We start from the raw sequence: 20,243 nt of genomic DNA, 5'->3' as shown, positions 1-20,243 counted from the left end.
CCCCCAAAGGCGCGGACTCCGGCCGCGCCAAACAACCACAACAGGGGAGGGACCGGGTGGGCACTCCGCCTCGGCGGCGGATCCGGCTCCGGACATGACCCAGGCACGGGTTGTGCTGGACTGACGACGCACACCCCTGGCTTGATGCGTGGAGGAGGAACGGGCCGGACCGGGATGACGAAGCGCACCCCTGACTTGGTGCGGGGAGCAGGAATGAGCCGGACCGGGCTGACGACGCGCACCACTGACCCGGTGCGGGGAGCTTGGACGGGCCGGACCGGGCTGGCGACGCGCACCACAGACTTGGTGCGGAGAGCAGGAACGGGCCGGACAGGGCTGACGAAACGCACCATAGACTTGGTGCGGAGAGCAGGCACGGGCCGTGCCGGACTGACGACGCACACCACTGGCTTGGTGCGGGAAGCTTGGATGGGCCGGACTGGGCTGGCGACGCGCACCACAGACTTGGTGCGGAGAGCAGGAACGGGCCGGACAGGGCTGACGAAACGCACCATAGACTTGGTGCGGAGAGCAGGCACGGGCCGTGCCGGACTGACGACGCACACCACTGGCTTGGTGCGGGAAGCTTGGATGGGCCGGACTGGGCTGGCGACGCGCACCACAGACTTGGTGCGGAGAGCAGGAACGGGCCGGACAGGGCTGACGAAACGCACCATAGACTTGGTGCGGAGAGCAGGCACGGGCCGTGCCGGACTGACGACGCACACCACTGGCTTGGTGCGGGAAGCTTGGATGGGCCGGACTGGGCTGGCGACGCGCACCACAGACTTGGTGCGGAGCGCAGGAACGGGCCGGGCTGGGCTGTCGACGCACACCGTAGGTTTGGTGCGGGGAGCAGGAATAGACCGGACCGTACTGGGGACACACACCACTGGCTCTACACCGGGATCTGGAACGGGCCGGACCGGACTGGCAACACACGCCAGTACCTCTCGCCGTGCCTCTACACCCTCCATCCCCTCTTCTACCAGTGGCCCCCGTAACCTGGCGGCCTCCTCTGCAACCCCGCTGGACCGCTCCATAGCGGCCTCCTGCTGCCCCGACGTCGTGAGCCCCCCCCTAAAAATTTTCTGGGGGTCTCTCCTCCCCGTGGGCCAGGCCTCCATCATTCTCGCCAGACTCTCACCCCACTGCTCCAAACTCCAACCTCTCTCCTCTTCTCTTGGCTTGGCCCAGTCGAGACTCCTACTCAACTGCTCCCAAGTCCATCCTCTCTCTTCTTCATGCTGCTTGGTCCTGTTATGGTGATTTCTTCTGTCACGATCGTTGGTTAGAGATGAGGACCAAGGCGCAGCGTTGAAGGTGAACATATCCTTTTATTACTGATCACACGATCAAAACAATAAACGATAACGTGACATCTACAGTTTAACACAAACCGAAATGAACAAGAAACCACAAACACAAAGTGAAAGACAGACAGTTAAATATGGCTCCCAATCAGAGACACCCAGCTGACACTCGTTGCCTCTGATTGGGAGTCACTCAGCCCAACATAGAAAATCAAACATAGAATTACACACCCTGGCTCAACATAACATAGTCCCCAGAGCCAGGGCGTGACATTATGGAAGAGAAATTAACATTTAATTCTCTGGCAACTCTGGTGAACATTCCTGCAGTCAGCATACCAATTGCATGCTCCCTCAAAACTTGAGACATCTGTGGCATTGTGTTGTGTTGTGTGCACATTTTAGAGTGGCATTTTATTGTCCCCTGCACAAGTTGCACCTGTGTAATAATCATGCTGTTTAATAAACTTCTTGATATGCCACAGCTGTCAGGTGGATGGATTATCTGGCCAAAGGAGAAATGCTCACTAACAGGGATGTAAACAAATTTGAGCACCAAATTTGAGAGAAATACGTTTTTTGTGCGTGTGGAACATTTCTGAGATCTTTTATTTCAGCTCATGAAACAAGGGACCAACACTTTACATGTTGCGTTTATAATTTTCTTCAGTGTATATATATATATATTCTATTCAATATTTGTATGTTTATTTCATTAAAGTTGGCCTTGGGAAAGCAGGAAAAGCAAGAACATATTTTGTATCAGTGTTGTGACATCAAAACAGTTCAAAAGGGTAAGAAACTGTTGCACACTGGATTCATAACAAGTTAGTAGTAATAATAAAGTATTTTAATCTCAAAGTAATATTTCCAACCCACCTTTGGAAATGTGTACTTAGGCAGCTTCATGGGAAAGAAAGCATTTCTTTTGTATGACACATAATGGACAGGCTGGCCACCCATTGGTACCTAGAGAAACAAAATTGTTACAGTAAATCACTGTAAATTGGGCTGACAGACACTACTAATTATGTAACAGTCTTAGTTGTATGTTTTTATACCATTCTCTCTTGGATTATGGTCATTATTCGTTACAAGGTTACTGTACATTAAGATAGTATTTTCACACAACCGTTTTAGTGCCTTTTTATTACCTCAGAAATATTCCAAATTCCCACCTGAATGAAAACATACTGGTCCTGAACCACCAGGGAATCCGGGCTGATAAATCCAGGGAAAGGCCTGCCTTTGTTGGCCTCTGTGCAGTTCTGCAGCTTACAAGTTATATACTGGGACCCTATAACAGAAGATAAATCATTTCTACAATGTAACAGGAGAAAATAAGTGTTCTGAGACTATTCAATCAGAGTCTAGCATTAATTTCATTGATAGTAGAAAGCAGAAGAGCAGAGAGGCCAATTTCTATTTCCACTATTAACAGAGATGGAATGAGTGTCCCTGTGAGTTAGCTCTAGCCAAATGAGTCATTCTCCTCAGGGACAAGACATTAACTCTGGAGCCCTTATGGAACAGACATTCTAAACACTCCGTCCAACTTAAGAGCCCAGTCAGACCAACTGCCCCTTAGTAAATGAATAAACTTAATTGTAAAGAAGAGAGTGTGTCTGGATGCAGCCAATTTGCGTGGGTTAGAGTTATGTGTACTTGAAGATCAGTTTCCTCTCATTATGACTATTGTGTAAAAAGATGACTGCGTAGGGCTTTGCACCAGTGCAAAATTGGATTTGTTCCTCTTTGTTTCCAATGGTAGTATATCCTAATCGGTAAACTAAAGGTAAGATAAGCGTAAGTGTAAATATAGATAAGCGTGTTTTATGCTTTGTTTTTTGGTATTCTATTCCCTTCTGAATATAATAGCTGCAAACTTATGCTGCAGTAACAGCTGCAGTATTCCAAACTCATTTTGTGCTAAGTTCCCTCCTGTCTGTTTGAAATATGATGGTTCTTGGTAAGGTCTCTGTAATTTTGCACCCTGTAAAGGCTATTTCGCAGATGGAAAATGTCACTTGTGTGTGTAAATGATGATCCCTAGAGACCTAATAATAAAATCCCTGAATTCGATGTCCTTGATGTGATGATGACTCACGTCTGTCAGAAACACTTGTCTCCAAGTGAATCATTCCTGGTTCTTTGTCCAAACCCAGTTTTGACCTGTGGGGAGAGGAGCGACAACTGAGGAACACTGCAAGGCAGAACATCTTTTCAAATATGATATGTGCATTACAGTGGGGGAAAAAAGTATTTAGTCAGCCACCAATTGTGCAAGTTCTCCCACTAAAAAAGATGAGAGAGGCCTGTAATTTTCATCATAGGTACACGTCAACTATGACAGACAAAATTAGAATTTCTTTTCCAGAAAATCACATTGTAGGATTTTTAATGAATTTATTTGCAAATTATGGTGGAAAATAAGTATTTGATCAATAACAAAAGTTTCTCAATACTTTGTTAAATAACCTTTGTTAGCAATATCACAGGTCAAACGTTTTCTGTAAGTCTTCACAAGGTTTTCACACACTGTTGCTGGTATTTTGGCCCATTCCTCCATGCAGATCTCCTCTAGAGCAGTGATGTTTTGGGGCTGTCGCTGGGCAACACGGACATTCAACTCCCTCCAAAGATTTTCTATGGGGTTGAGATCTGGAGACTGGCTAGGGCACTCCAGGACCTTGAAATGCTTCTTACGAAGCCACTCCTTCGTTGCCCGGGCGGTGTGTTTGGGATCATTGTCATGCTGAAAGACCCAGCCACGTTTCATCTTCAATGCCCTTGCTGATGGAATGAGGTTTTCACTCAAAATCTCACGATACATGGCCCCATTCATTCTTTCCTTTACACGGATCAGTCGTCCTGGTCCCTTTGCAGAAAACAGCCCCAAAGCATGACGTTTCCACCCCCATGCTTCACAGTAGGTATGGTGTTCTTTGGATGCAACTCAGCATTATTTGTCCTCCAAACACGACGAGTTGAGTTTTTACCAAAAAGTTATATTTTGGTTTCATCTGACCATATGACATTCTCCCAATCCTCTTCTGGATCATCCAAATGCACTCTAGCAAACTTCAGACGGGCCTGGACATGTACTGGCTTAAGCAGGGGGACACGTCTGGCACTGCAGGATTTGAATCCCTGGCAGCGTAGTGTGTTACTGATGGTAGGCTTTGTTACTTTGGTCCCAGCTCTCTGCAGGTCATTCACTAGGTCCCCCCGTGTGGTTCTGGGATTTTTGCTCACCGTTCTTGTGATCATTTTGACCCCACGGAGTGAGATCTTGCGTGGAGCCCCAGATCGAGGGAGATTATCAGTGGTCTTGTATGTCTTCCATTTCCTAATAATTGCTCCCACAGTTGATTTCTTCAAACCAAGCTGCTTACCTATTGCAGATTCAGTCTTCCCAGCCTGGTGCAGGTCTACAATTTTGTTTCTGGTGTCCTTTGACAGCTCTTTGGTCTTGGCCATAGTGGAGTTTGGAGTGTGACAGGTGTCTTTTATACTGATAACAAGTTCAAACAGGTGCCATTAATACAGGTAACGAGTGGAGGACAGAGGAGCCTCTTAAAGAAGAAGTTACAGGTCTGTGAGAGCCAGAAATCTTGCTTGTTTGTAGGTGACCAAATACTTATTTTCCACCATAATTTGCAAATAAATTCATTAAAAATCCTACAATGTGATTTTCTGGATTTTTATCCCTCATTTTGTCTGTCATAGTTGACGTGTACCTATGATGAAAATTACAGGCCTCTCTCATCTTTTTAAGTGGGAGAACTTGCACAATTGGTGGCTGACTAAATATTTTTTTCCCCCACTGTATATGGTAAACACTGTATGTTTGGGTTTATAATAGCATCAGTTAATTTATGATAGAATCTCAACATTTTCATCAATGACATGTACATTTAGCTCATGATCTAGATGTGATCTGATCATTGAAGAGTATAGGTGTGCCCTGTGATTTTAAAAATCATTGGTTTAACAAGATGAAGAAAGGCACACTGACATCAATCTGTATGGGAAACATTATTAATCATTCTGTTGGTTTTCATCTATTCCAAAAGGATCCTGTGAACAAAGACAGTGCTTCACAGTCATAAAAAAAGTGAGAGACCGAGAAATTAATCAAAAGCAGAACTCAGAACAGAGATATTAATTTACAAATGTCAACCCCTCTGTTCAATCGTGCTAGTTCTACCTTTCTATTAAAATGTCAGCTTTCTAGAGAGGACAAAGTCATGTCGGAAGACATTTGAAGGATGACAATGTTTGTGATTTCCATTTTGATTCAATTAAATTATAATAGAGAACCTAGCTGCTTGAAATCTTGACCCCTTTCTCGTTGAAAAAAATAACAGCGACAACAAAAATGTCCCGTAAACATGGCCCCGTAAATCACTTGGCATGTGGGGTAATTCAGAGGGAAGGTGCCTCGGAGCCATTTCATCCTTTTTCAATAGAGCCTCAACTGGGAGGCAGCGGTTAAGTGCGGAGTGACAAGAGTGAGCACTTGTTGTATAAATAGCAACTATTGTGGAAGAAAATGGGTTTCTCCTCACTTTCCAGACTGTGTCAGTGTCTGAGCCATTATAAAAAAGGGCCCATCCTGCTTCCCTCAGCACTCTGTAATTGCCTTGCTACTCCATCTATTTTAAATGGACTTTCTGTCAAATACTTCATCCTCTTATATTGGAGAACAGCAGCCCCATGTTCTTAAACAGGTTCCTTATATGTTCCTCTATCACTCTGGACTGTATGGACTACATGCCTGCATTGTGTGATCTATGTGGCTTGTTAACAGGTTGATGGTGTAAATCTGCCAAGGCGAGGCTACGGTAACAGTAGATAAACTGCAGTTATGTGGCGTAAAAAATAACTTAAGATATTAACTGTATTTTGTCCTACCTGAATGTAATATTCATACCACAAACAAAACAGATATATGTTTGGTAGGAGGGTCTACACCTTTGTTTGCCTCTGAGAGGACAGTTTTATAATTGATGGCAATAATATCAGGATCATAGAAGTTGTAAACAACAAATAAATATGGAATAGATACATAAACCCAAGCCGTCTAAAGTAAACCTCTAAATCAAATGTTTCAACAATAATATAAAAAGGAGAACAGATAAATGGAATTGAAAGCAGCAATCTTGCTAAATATTGCATACAGTAGACCTATACATAACCTGTACAGAAACCTACATGCAAACTAGTATCAATTCATCATATACCTGTAACTAATTAAAAAGCTAATGTGTTACTCAATATTGCATCCAGCTCTACTCTGGTATCAACTCCATAAGGAAATCTTAGGGCAAATATATAAACTGTTTAGAACAAGAGACCAATAATGGCTTTACTTCGATGATACATTGCTTCCACTACATCTTTCTTTGGCTCCTGTTTTGGGCTAGAAAGCGCTTGATCATCATTTGTTCCCAAGTGATACAGTTTGTGAAATAAGTTTTAGTCAAATGTTGACCTAATTATTGTATTCTAATTGAGTCATTCACTTTAAGAGATAATGTTGTCCTGATGGCATTATTTATCAAAATGTTAAAAGCTGCCTGATCACTCAAAAAGTATTGATCTCCCTTGCCCCCTTGTAAATAGAAATGATTATGTTTTGTGATGACACATATTCATAGTATCATTATCTGGCAACAGGCACTACTGCATTAAGATACTGTATGTCATGGCAAATAATGTAGATTAGTGACCAGTCCTAAACACAGTATTTCTTAAGCACAACTGTTGGACCTTAGCAAAAGATTGTAAGAATATTTATTTCAACTATTCATGTGTTCATCAGGACCATAATTGTACATACTATATGCCATCTATTGAGTTCAACTCAGGTACGGGCAGAAGATTGAATTCAATACGACAATTCTGATAGGCTATCAATTCAGAATACTGTCAGTAGAGGAAAGAATGGTACTATTTATGAATATTGTAATACAGAGACTTGAAGTATGTGTCCAATGATGATAGAAAATACTGATTTATTCTCTCACCAGTAAAATCTGTTGGGGACCACACTGTCATGTACGAGCTGCCATCTTCTTCCAAATTCAACAGAGACGTAGAGCTGAAAGAAAAGTAGTTTTAGAAAATCTGAAGATAAAAAATAAAATTATTTTCCAGAGTTCAAACTAAGAGTTCAAACGAAGAAAACGTCAGACCTGGAGAATTCTCTTTCCCTCCATTTTAAGGCCTGTCATGTAAGTCTAATGGAGGCCGATACAAAATGTTAATTATACTGACATGTTTTTTTCCCCCTTTCTGCACTTTAGAGCACTTTGTTTGAATGTTTTTGTTATGAGTGCTGTACAGTTGAAGCTTTAAAGAAGACTTGGAAATAGTACTTTATATTTGAAATACAGTTTCAAAGAGTTTTTATTATGACAGGCTCGTTTGGATCAGCTTCTACCTCTCTTCCTCCATAGGATTTGTCCCTAATTGACAGTGACACATTTAACCATCAGTACAATTCCTTTGCATTATGCTATTGCACTCCCTCTTTTAGCAGAGTAGGGCTGTTATCCAAGCTCTCAAAAGACATGTCATCCATCCTGCTATAACTGTCAAGTCTTTTCAGTTGCTCAGCCTAATTCATAATGATAAGACTTTTACATAATATGAGAGCACATCACACATAGGGAACTATTTTACGATACAGTCATTTTCTATAGTACTATTGCCCTGTACAATACAGCAAACAAATTAATGTATATAAAAATAGAAAGAGGTGCTTTCCCCTCTGGGAGACAATGATGCTAATGCAAGAACAAGCATAAGTGTAGAGCACACAGCTACCATTGAAGTAAACATCTTGTTAAAGTCAATAAGGTCAATAGACTCACTGGCATTAACAAGGCCCTTGACTCAATCAATCAATTTGTGTGTGTGCTTTCTCCCCCCTCCTCACTCCTCAGTTCTAATTGACAGGAGTCTCTTTACCTTCTGGTCGTGGCTGTAAGCCAGGATCCAGTCCTCCTGCTCGGGGTGGAAGAGGAGGCTGAGGATGTCGAAGGCTAAGTGGTACCTCTGATAGGATGCGCCCTCATCAAGGCTAATGAGCAGGCTGCTCTCCACCTCCGGGTCGGTCAGTAACATGATCTGAGATGAGAGAGGACAGGTCAGGAGAGGAGAGGAAGGAGAGTTATCCTCCTGCTATGACAGCATCCACAGGGCATTAGGTGTGCTGTCTATTAGGTCTGCTGTATATTCTGCGAGTGCAGACCGTCTTATATAAACAGAGATGATATCAATAGTAATTCAAATAAAAATGCTGCCAACATAGTATGAATAAGAATGATATTAGCTCCAAAATCTAACAGATGTATGTATCCATTGTTTTATAAATCACAACATTATTATTATTATCCATTAATGTTCGTAATGATTAAACTTGATAATTATACTTTTGTTAATAGTTTTAAGGACATGAAACAGATATGGTTATGGTATGGTACATGTATGAGGACTTACCTTTCGTTTGTTATTTGGACTCACGTACAAGTAGCTTAGTATGGTTTTTGGCCCAACCTTTTCATCAAGTTTCTCATATGTGGTTCCATAGTCTGTTGACCTAGAATTCAATTAGGGGATTAACTAAATTAGTTATTCTACTGTTAAATGGTGAGACTGAGAGCACAGAGCAATATCAATGATAATACCTATGGTTTAGTACAGTGATAGTATCATTAGGCTTCGCAGGCAATTGGAACTGGAACGACGCAATTTGCTAGTTGAATGGAGAATTTTTCAATTATAAGAATAAACATGGATATCAGTATGACAGACTACGCAAGGGAATTATATGATTTGTAGTTCATGTAAAACATACAGTATACAAGTGTCCTAAAACGTTGACACCACAATATACATTATAAATATCAACCCTGTTTCTCAGTAACATTAAAAACCAAGCTTGATAACAAATGTGTTGGAGTTGGAGACAGTTACATAATCATATTAGAAAAGCTTCTCCAGAAGCATGTGTATTTCACATTGCCATCTGGCATTTTCTGGATGTCAGAAATATTTCAAGTTTAATATGCTACATTCAGGAACATACAGTACAACACTAGTTTGCAGTGTTTGAACACAACGTTCCCAGTGTACTGTATCATGCAACATTAAAAAGGGCCATTCGTTTTTCCTAACCATGTGATAGGCAATCACTCGGGCCCATGGTCACATGATCAAGAACAACTCTTGGTCCTGAACATGAACACCGAAGCCAGAACCCCTCCTTACCTCCATAGAGAGCTCTCTGTGACACTGCCAAGGCTGAAGTCAAAGTACTTAGTCAGCATTAGAATCACCTACAAAATAGAACAAAGTTCCAATCTCAGCGTACAGTTTTAGAAAATACTAGTAATAGACAACCCTTGTTAAGGTAACACTTCCATGCATCATATCATCTGGCACAATGGTGGCACTTGAAGTAATGATCCACTGTGCATACACTGGTTAAATCAATGTTGTTTCCACATAATTTCAATGAAATTACGTTGAGCCAATGTGGAATAAACATTGAATTGACATTTGTGCCCAGTGAGGAGTTGCCTATTATGCATGATTTCCCTATTGAGGTTGTAAATAAGCCTCAAATACAAAATAAGGGAGAAAATAAACTTTTGACAACCTCATCTTCAAACTTACAACTGTTGTTATTTTTATCATTGGAAGTGGTTTGAACAGGATGGCCTTTTGAGGTGTGTATCATCAATTTTACAACAGTAGCTAGCAACACATAAGCCTTAATATGGATGCTTATGTCAACATCCACACACATAAACAAATCCAAAACAAACTTCTGAGGTCTTGTCAAGGCATAATTTTGCATGAGGATGGTGCATCTTCTGTGCAAAGGTAAATCAGGGAACATGCACTATGTTGTGTTTTTGTAGGGCTCAGCGGGTTTCTTCCATGGCAAACACTACCAACGGTGGTCTAAAAATAAATGAATAAATAAGTAAACAATGCATCTATCATTCATCCTAGGCACAGCAAGGCTCTCCTCGTAAATATCATGGACATCATTTTTGAGGAGATCGTAAAGAACACCATCGTTATATGGCTGTTATACAAGCCTTTACTTAATAGGTATGAAGACACATAAATTGTGAGGTGTCACGTAAATTGTTCCAGATGTTAATGAATGGCTCTCTTGTGGACAGGTTTATTTTCCCTGTTGTAATTTGAAAGGAGAAACTCTTTTCCTACTCAGTATTTGTTTGAATCTAAATAAAGTCTGTGTATCACTTCATTAATATTATATAAGCCAATGTTTACAGATTGATATGTCTCTTTCCCTCAGCTCTGGATACTTGAAGACAATATGGAAAAGTACAATTAAAAAATATGCTAAAGTATGCAACTGTCTCAATGGTTCACTGCATAAGAAACCAGTGTAAAGGTCTTCTACTCCTTGGAGACGACCTCTCTCCTGGGACCATTTTTCTTCCCAATTGTACCCATTTCTTTTGTTTGTTATTTGGCCTTTTAGTTGATACAATTAATCAAGAAATGTGGCTCTTTTCATTAAAACGTGTATATATTGTGGTTGGCCAAAGTGTGGTGAGGAATAATATCAGTATCTTGTTAACACAGCAGTAATATAGAACCCTGTGGATTGGGAAGTGGAGATTAATGGTCAACCAATAACATGGCCTTTATAACTTCCAAAAGTACCAATCTGTTGGACATTGTCGTACACAATAAAACAACCTAGAGCAGTTTGGAAAGTAGAGCCAATTACTTCCTGTCTCCTGGATGGTCATTAATTTAACCATTTACTTGGAGAAAGTCCAGTGGAAGACTCAAATCAGTTGCATCCCCTGAAGTGCCAGCTTTAAAACTTGAGGTGTTAGGCAAGTGTTGAAAGTACAAGGTGAAGCTCTCTTAATGTTGTAAATATTTAATATACCAGGCATCAATATACAGTGATACTTAATTTTGTAGATTGTTGTGTGTTAAACAGGGGGTATGGGCTGGGTACTTACTTGCTATCTTATTGTAGCCATAAACATTAGTGAAGAAACTCTGAGCAAGAGCAATAAAAACCTATCAAAATCACCAATTTATTTTATTTTATTTATTTTATTTCACCTTTATTTAACCAGGTAAGCCAGTTGAGAACAAGTTCTCATTTACAACTGCGACCTGGCCAAGATAAAGCAAAGCAGTGCGATAAAAACAACAACACGGAGTTACATATGGGGTAAAACAAAACATAAAGTCAAAAATACCACAGAAAATATATATACAGTGTGTGCAAATGTAGCAAGTTATGGAGGTAAGGCAATAAATAGGCCATAGTGCAAAATAATTACAATTAGTATTAACACTGGAATGATAGATGTGCAAGAGATTATGTGCAAATAGAGATACTGGGGTGCAAATGAGCAAAATAAATAACAATATGGGGATGAGGTAGTTGAGTGGGCTAATTTCAGAAGGGCTGTGTGCAGGTGCAGTGATCGGTAAGGTGCTCTGACAACTGATGCTTAAAGTTAGTGAAGGAGATAAGAGTCTCCAGCTTCAGAGATTTTTGCAGTTCGTTCCAAAGGAGGTGTTGGCTTTGGGGATGACCAGTGAGATATACCTGCTGGAGCGCATACTACGGGTGGGTGTTGCTATGGTGACCAATGAGCTAAGATAAGGCGGAGATTTTCCTAGCAGCGATTTATAGATGGCCTGGAGCCAGTGGGTTTGGCGACGAATATGTAGTGAGGACCAACCAACAAGAGGGTACAGGTCACAGTGGTGCGTAGTATATGGGGCTTTGGTGACAAAACGGATGGCACTGTGATAGACTACATACAATTTGCTGAGTAGAGTGTTGGAGGCTATTTTGTAAATGACATCGCCGAAGTCAAGAATCGGTAGGATAGTCAGTTTTACGAGGGCATGTTTGGCAGCATGAGTGAAGGAGGCTTTGTTTGCGAAATAGGAAGCTGATTCTAGATTTCACTTTGTCCATTCCACATTGAGTGAGGCGGGTTGCAGGAAAGTATATTTAGTAGAAGGATGAAAAGTGTGATAGGGAAATATGTACGAAAAATACAAAAAAATACAAAAAACAGGCTATTTACACGGACACACTAGAGAACACGACCGCACTGCTACGCCATCTTGGATACCAATGCTCTGAAGCTAAACTGTGTAGATTAGGGATTTGGTTGGGGTAAAGAGACATTACAAATTCCTAGATAAAAAAAGGGAATGTCCGCAATTATACTTTTAACAGCTTGCTAAATAAGTGCACAGCTCCATACCTTCCACATCTTGACAAAGATGAGATGTTCGAAAGCTTTTAACATGTCGAAAACTATTCATGCCATGTTAGCGACAAATGTCTCCTAAAGAATTATTTGACATAGGAGAATAAGAAAAAAAAATTCCAAGCCCTGTGTAAATCTCAACGCCTGGAGAGTGAATGCATTGGTAAGAATCTGATCATTATTGAGGCATGAAAGGGTTTTATAGTGAATTAAAAGAGCTTAGTATGAGGAGATTACCACGGTGGAATGAAGGCATTGTATTAAGACGGATGGAGTGATGTGGGATAGAGGGTGGAGGTGGGAACTTTCTATTAGTGAAGGATGAGGAGCACCTGAAAGAGAAGAATTAAAGGCAAGACAGACTATACATTACGATTCATTCCCAGACTCAGTGACTCCCTGATCCAGCCTTATCAGCTTCAGGAATTAAGTTACCTCATGAATAAAACTGTCGACATATTTACCCACTGCAATTAAATAGATGAATGACTCCATAAAAGCAATTGTTACCCAAGTAACTGATCAGAATATTAATAGGGTAGTTTTCTGAATGGAAAAGCACAACTAACATGTTACCCTTTTCGGCTTTTAAGAGTTTATCTAACTATTTCCACTACTACCACACTAATGACGCTGATAAAAAATATCAAGCCAGCTCAAGTCTCTCCCTCATGTTAACCCTTATTGTACAGATGTGAGTTGTTATACTGCAGTCACAATACAATTTAGTGCTTAATAGCAATTGACTAGACACCCACATTCTTAGAAATGTACAGTACATTTTAGCCAATTAATATAAGATTTAAATGAGCATTTGCGGTCCAACATAATGAGTGTAAAGAATTGTGACAGATTCTCTGGGAGCGGAGCAGGTGATTACTTTCAAACAGATGTTTCTGTTGGTTCATAATGATATTAACATTAAAAGCTGTGAATTTTGAAAGTAAAGGTTTTCGTATCATCAGCTTATCATACAGCTATAAGTTAAAATCTGACTTATTTCCTGTGTTTCACTGGGAGAAACTCCTTTTGTAAGAATAAAATGCATAAACTATCATTATTTACACAAGCTATACTTTCTGTTTCAAATCAAATCAAATTTTATTTGCAACATCCGCCAAATACAACAGGTGTAGACCTTACAGTGAAATGCTTACTTACAAGCCCTTAACCAACAATGCAGTTTTAAGAAAAATAAGTGTTAAGTAAAAATTAGATCAGTAAAAAATACTAATATGTAATATGTACTTGTGGGTAGAGTTAAAGTGACTATGCATAGATAATAAACAGAGAGTAGCAGCAGCGTAAAAAGAGTGGGTGGGGTGTGGTGGGGGGGACAATGCAAATAGTCTGTGTAGCCATGATTAGCTGTTCAGGAGTCTTATGGATTGGGGGTAGAAGCTGTTAAGAAGCCGTTTGGACCTAGACTTGGAGCTCCAGTACCGCTTGCTGTGCGGTAGTAGAGAGAACAGTCTATGACTAGGGTGGCTGGAGTCTTTAGGGCCTTCCTCTGACACCGCCTGGTATAGAGGTCCTGAATGGCAGGAAGCTTGGCCCCAGTGATGTACTGGGCCATACGCACTACCCTCTGTAGTGCCTTGCGGTCGGAGGCCGAGCAGTTGCCATACCAGGCGGTGATGCAACCTGTCAGGATGCTCTCGATGGTGCAGCTATATAACTTTTTGAGGATCTAAGGACCCATGCCAAATCTTTTCAGTCTCCTGAGGGGGAATAGGCTTTGTCATGCCCTCTTCACGACTGTCTTGGTGTGTTTGGACCATGATAGTTTGTTGGTGATGTGGACAAAAAAGGAACTTGAAGCACTCAACCTGTTCCACTACAGCCCCGTCAATGTGAATGGGGGCATGCTCAGTCCTCTTTTTTTTCCTGTAGTCCACAATCATCTCCTTTGTCTTGATCACGTTGAGGTTGTTATCCTGGCACCACACGGCCAGGTCTCTGACCTCCTCCCTATAGGCTATCTCATCGTTGTCAGTGATCCGGCCTACCACTGTTGTGTCATCAGCAAACTTAATTATGGTGTTGGAGTCGTGCCTGGCCATGCAGTCATGGGTGAACAGGGAGTACAGGAGGGGACTGAGCCCTGAGGGGCCTCCGTGTTGAGGATCAGCGTGGCAGATGTGTTGTGACCTACCCTTACATTACATTTACATTTTAGTCATTTAGCAGACGCTCTTATCCAGAGCGACTTACAGTTAGTGAATACATATTTTTTTATACTGGCCCCCCGTGGGAATCGAACCCACAACCCTGGCATTGCAAACGCCATGCTCTATCAACTGAGCTACATCCCTGCCAGCCATTCCCTCCCCTACCCTGGACAACGCTGGGCCAATTGTGCGCCGCCCATGAGTCTCCCGGTCGCGGCCAGCTGCGACAGAGCCTGGATTCGAACCAGGATCTCTAGTGGCACAGTTAGCACTGCGATGCATTGCCTTAGACCACTGCGCCACTCAGGAGCTTACCACCTGGGGGCGGCCCGTCAGGAAGTTCAGGATCCAGTTGCAGAGGGAGGTGTTTAGTCCCAGGGTCCTTAGCTTAGTGATGAGCTTTGAGGGCACTATGGTGTTGAACGCTGAGCTGTAGTCATTGAATAGCATTCTCACGTAGGTGTTCCTCTTGTCCAGGTGGGAAAGGGCAGTGTGGAGTGCAATAGAAATTGCATCATCTGTGGATATGTTGGGGCGGTATGCCAATTGGAGTTGGGTCTAGGGTTTCTGGGATAATGGTGTTGATGTGAGCTATGACCAGCCTTTCAAGCTATGGCTGTTGGTACAAGCAAAAGCATGTGAAGCTCAGTGCTCTCAACCATACAACCTCAACCTGTATTATTGGCTTGCTTTTGTCTGCCACATCAATATATCTCTTTATTCACACAGACATTGTTTCCTGGTAGACCAGATGTTAGCGAGGGCTGGATTGTTTGACGTCAGAGCTATTTGCTCTCCCATGGATAACAGGTCAACTGGATCATGAATTATATGGTGACATCACAGTAGTATATTGCGAAGATAAATGAGTAATGTCCTCGCATGACTCTCATAACCACCAGGACTTTCAAAGCATGACAGCTAAAGGTAGGATTGCTCGTCAACAACAGAATACTCTAGATCACTGTCATATCTGCCTATTCCAGCCATGTTAGTATCTTCTGACATTCACTACTGTCAACTGCGAGCTTCATCATGAACAAAAGGATGTCTGAATATCTGTTAATATGAGAGTATAACTCTCTGTATTTCTGACATTAACATATTTATTCAGCACATACATGTAAAACTCCTTCAAACTGGCCTTAATATAAAAAGAAAACATCTACCCTAAACATTTATTACATGTAACAAAAATGTTGCACAACCAAAATCCTAATGACCGATCATTACATTTGCAACCACTACAGATGTTGGATCTCCATTTGAGCCAGTTTGCCACAGCAGGAACATGATCCTGCAGCAACAGAAAGAGTGAGTAATTATGTGGATTTTAATGGACTTTGTTTTCATGAGTGAAAATGAAGTCTGAAATGTCAAAGTGGAAATTACAAAATGCAGAAGCCTTTTTAAACCTCAAATACACTACAAGTTTTCAACGCAGGAAAGTTATCCTGCAACACAGTGATCAAATTAAGATCCTGCATCTGTAATTTAATATCCATTTTGATCTATGTTTGGCTGAATCTCAGTGAACCATATCATTTTAATTGGGTACCAATAATATATAGTTAGTCACCATGTTAGGGATACCCTGATGCTATCATACTATTAAGAAAAGCCGAAATTAAAGAGGCATTACAGACACCCCTATGGCGGACATTTCTCTGTTGTTGATTCTTGACGTGAGAAATCATCAGAAGCCGCTCACTTCTTCTTTGCGTGTATGCTTTTGCTGTAGTAACTCCTCCTTGAAAAGAACGAAGTGCAGCTGTATCTCCAGCCAGACTATGGCAGCCTGCTGAGCCTAGAAGCTTCATCGTGCATGAGGGAACTCTGATCAATGCTGGCAAGATTAGACATCGAGTGGGTTTGTTTTCTACCCAGCCCAAAATTAGCATCCGCTGAGCAGAGGATGCTTTAAAAAAACACTTTTAACTCATAGATATGCCTTCTGAAATGTGGATGCTCAAAGATAAAGGTGCGGGGTTGTGTGTGTTCTGTTGACAAACTCCAAGATACCACACCAGCAATGACATTAGTCTAACACTGATATAATTAATGCTAATTAGATGCACATTTTGTTAGTACTGCAACCAAAGCAAATGTCCATGAAATACCTCTGCTATAAATCTCCTTCAATAATTTGTTTTGAGGTTGGGACATGAGGCATGACCATAGACACTAAAACCAGTAGATAGTGATACAGTAGTATCCATGTATTCCTATGGAAAACTCCCGATAGCGCATGAAGCCCTGAAGTATTTGAATTTAAAGCGCGGCATATTGCTGAATGGGGCTGAATGGCACCAAAAAAATCGCTAAGGAGCATGGTGAAAGTGGCCATAACTAGCAAAGGATCATGGTTGATGTAGTCGTTCATCCTGCCTGAAAGAGTCAACCTTAAATCAACCTTAACCTCATAGCCTGCCAGCCCGTGAAAACGCTGTGTCAGCACGTGGTCCTGTGTGACGACAAATGTAGTAGTCAGAATGGCTCTTGTACAATGTCCTAGTGACTAGGGTTGCAAAATTCTGGGAACTTTCAATAAATTCCCTGGTTTTCCTGAAGTTCTGGTTGGAGAATTCCCGGAATCAGGAATGAATAAGCAGAAAATCCAGAATCCTCCAACCCGGATTTCTGGAAAACCAGGGAATTTATTGACTGTTCCCGGAATGCTGCAACCCTAGTCATTTTGTAACCCTACTAGTGACCCTTAGGCGACATGCTGAGGTCTAAAAGCCTGCCTTCCCTCTCTGCAGCACACTCAGCGCGGGGCTGAGGTCCAACAGAAGTCTCCAAAATATGAGTCACAGTAATACATTGAAGATGTCAACTGAACAATTCTGGTGTTGCTAATGTAACATTGAGACTGGTAGATTGATGTTGCAAGAAAAAAGGCAAGAATGAGTGCTGATGCAGGTTGATGGAGCTGCCCATAGAAGTGTAATAATGGTTATGACTTATAATAGCTAATATAAAGAGGACGATGCATCTAATGCAAAGGCAAAAGTAAAGACTGATGGAAATAACATTGAGAAGGTGCTGATGTTGCCCTCGCTACTGTCAATGTAACATCCCGTATAACATCCCATTTACACCTTGAAATGCATTTTGGGATCATACCTAATGCCATACCCCTTTTTGAGCGTTGGGCCAGTAACTGAAAGGTTGCTGGTTCGAATCCCTGAGTTGACTTGGTGAAAAATCTGTCGATGTGCCCTTGAGCAAAGCACTTAACCCTAATTGCTCCTGTAAATCGCTCTGGATAAGAGCGTCTGCTAAATGACTAAAATGTCAAATGTAAATGACAGCCATCTGTTCGTGATCAGATCTGGTGAACAAGCAAAGCTTGAATAGCCTCCCTTGTATAGTGATGCATTGGTTGTAACATCGACATGACAATTAAGGAAAGTTGATGTGAGGTAGAGTATGCTCTCATTCATTCTGTATGAGCCTAATCCAATGGTAAATGAAGATGAAAAGGATACACATATTAGAACAATAAAGTATGTAAAGAATTATCCAAAATATAAATTATATAACTGAAATGTGTACTGAATTATATAACACACCCAGGGCCACAGCACTGCTTCAGCTCTAGCATCACCTTAACAAATAGACTGTTCCACTACAAATGCGGTCTTTGAAGAGAAATCCACAATGGTCTGCTGCATCTGATGCCAATCTAATGAGGGATTAACTCCCATTAGCCTGATATTTTGAGGATACAGGTCCGGGTTGCTATTAAGTACTTCTCTTGACAAATGGATTTGTGAAAAGTGTCATATAAGTAGGCTAACAATGGATCGCTTGAACGTGTGCAGCAGAGGTAAAAATGTGTCTTGTCAACTAAAATAACAAAAACCATTGGACCATGCCTTAATCCTCACCTCCACCCTTAATACCTGGGCCACACAAAACCTCCACACACACACAAATAGATAGACAAAATGAAGCACACAGATAGTGAGTGAGAGTGTGTGTGTGTGTGTGTGTGTGTGTGTATGTCTGTGTGTGTGTGTGTGTGTGTGTGTGTGTGTGTGTGTGTGTGTGTGTGTGTGTGTGTGTGTGTGTGTGTGTGTGTGTGTGTGTGTGTGTGTGTGTGTGTGTGTGTGTGTGTGTGTGTGTGTGTGTGTGTGTGTGTGTTTGCATTTTCCACAATCCAGCTCTTCAGCATCCTGGTGCACTGGTCTGCACTGCCCACTGCTCTCCCAATGCCTCCCAATGTTTTCCAAGTGCCAGGATTTGCACTAGAGGCCCACACACAACTAATTAACTACATATTAGACCCTTCAGAAGTCCACCAACTAAAATTAAATTTTAAGAGGCAGAAAAATCATAGTATAATTGTTATACATTCAAAATGATTATGCCATGCGCTATAATGCAAGGATGAAATCATCATTGCCAAGTTTCACTTACGCTGCTATTTTGGCCGGACCAATGCACCATGGCTTGGTTATGAGCTGAATCCCCTGTGAGTGCGAATGTAGAGCTAATTAGTTTCAAATCATGTTGCCCGGAGGTTGACGCATCTTCACCGTTCCATCGGAATCCGGACCAACTTGTTCTACTTTCTGCCGTCTGGAAGCTGCGCTTTCGTCGCCGGCGAATGTTCCTCAAACTTGCCCCAGCCTTGTTTTTTGATAACTCATGTCGTTTAAGTCTATTTTCTCTTCCAAAACTATTAATTCTATTATGTTTAGTGTTATTGACGGTTACTTTATTGAGGGTGGCAGGTGGAGGCATAGATCTATCTGTGAGTTTGGAGGTGATTCCTGAGCCACTTTGATGTTGATAGAGCACTTCAGAACTGTCCATGTGCGGACGTTCTTCTAATCCACGGCTGTATGATTTATTTACAAACGGCTGCTCGGATTCACTGACTGAACTTCTTGCCTCGCCATCACCTGAGATGCGCGCTAAATATTCCGCAACATTGGCTTCTTTACAGCTGCTGTTAAAGGGGTGACAACCTGGTGACTTCTCTGCAACCCCCACAACTTCATCCTCTGGTCCCTTTCCAAATGGATCAAATCCCACTTTAGAGAGTTCCCGGGGAGCCGGCTTGATAAAAGAGAGTTGGCATGATGGAATGCACCTTATCTCCGTTTCGGTCATGTCCAGGGTGGAAGTTAAGGTAAAGAGACACATCCACATAGCAATGTGCCAATGAGGGCAGCAGCCGACGGTTGTCTCCATCCCTCGTTTAGGTTAGTCCGATTTGAATTGTAACCTGAAGATAATTAGACAACTTCTTAGTGTTTGATTATTATCTGCTGAATCGCTTCGGGAACGGAAGTTGCTACGGTGTAAGAAGAAGCGCTAACAGAAGTAGTGATGCAAACGATGCACCGGAGGAGGAGCTGGCGGTTGGATTCGGTCATGAAAGGAGAGAGGATAGCCAGAATCCGACTTTCATTACGAGAGAGGAGAGAAGGGCG

The 20,243-nt window shown here is 41.8% G+C and overlaps 1 protein-coding gene across 1 annotated transcript in view; it reads right to left on the bottom strand.

The window, feature by feature from the left end:
* The window catches only part of LOC311110921 (VPS10 domain-containing receptor SorCS1-like), a gene marked incomplete at both ends in the record, with an annotated part of 73,117 nt that extends 53,116 nt beyond the window's left edge, over nucleotides 1-20,001 (bottom strand). Inside the window, 8 exons of the mRNA XM_084153560.1 lie at nucleotides 2,193-2,282; nucleotides 2,492-2,610; nucleotides 3,421-3,485; nucleotides 7,346-7,419; nucleotides 8,292-8,450; nucleotides 8,823-8,922; nucleotides 9,594-9,661; nucleotides 19,222-20,001. Coding sequence (XP_084009686.1) covers nucleotides 2,193-2,282; nucleotides 2,492-2,610; nucleotides 3,421-3,485; nucleotides 7,346-7,419; nucleotides 8,292-8,450; nucleotides 8,823-8,922; nucleotides 9,594-9,661; nucleotides 19,222-20,001 — 1,455 coding nt within the window. The remainder of the gene's footprint in view (nucleotides 1-2,192; nucleotides 2,283-2,491; nucleotides 2,611-3,420; nucleotides 3,486-7,345; nucleotides 7,420-8,291; nucleotides 8,451-8,822; nucleotides 8,923-9,593; nucleotides 9,662-19,221) is intronic.
* Between the last annotated feature and the right edge of the window lie 242 nt (nucleotides 20,002-20,243).

This window comes from Coregonus lavaretus (genome assembly GCF_964263955.1).
Source record: "Coregonus lavaretus genome assembly, chromosome: 36".
Taxonomy (NCBI): Eukaryota; Metazoa; Chordata; class Actinopteri; order Salmoniformes; family Salmonidae; genus Coregonus; species Coregonus lavaretus.
Note: the sequence above shows the minus strand (reverse complement) of the source record. Positions and strands in the feature narration are given on the sequence as shown.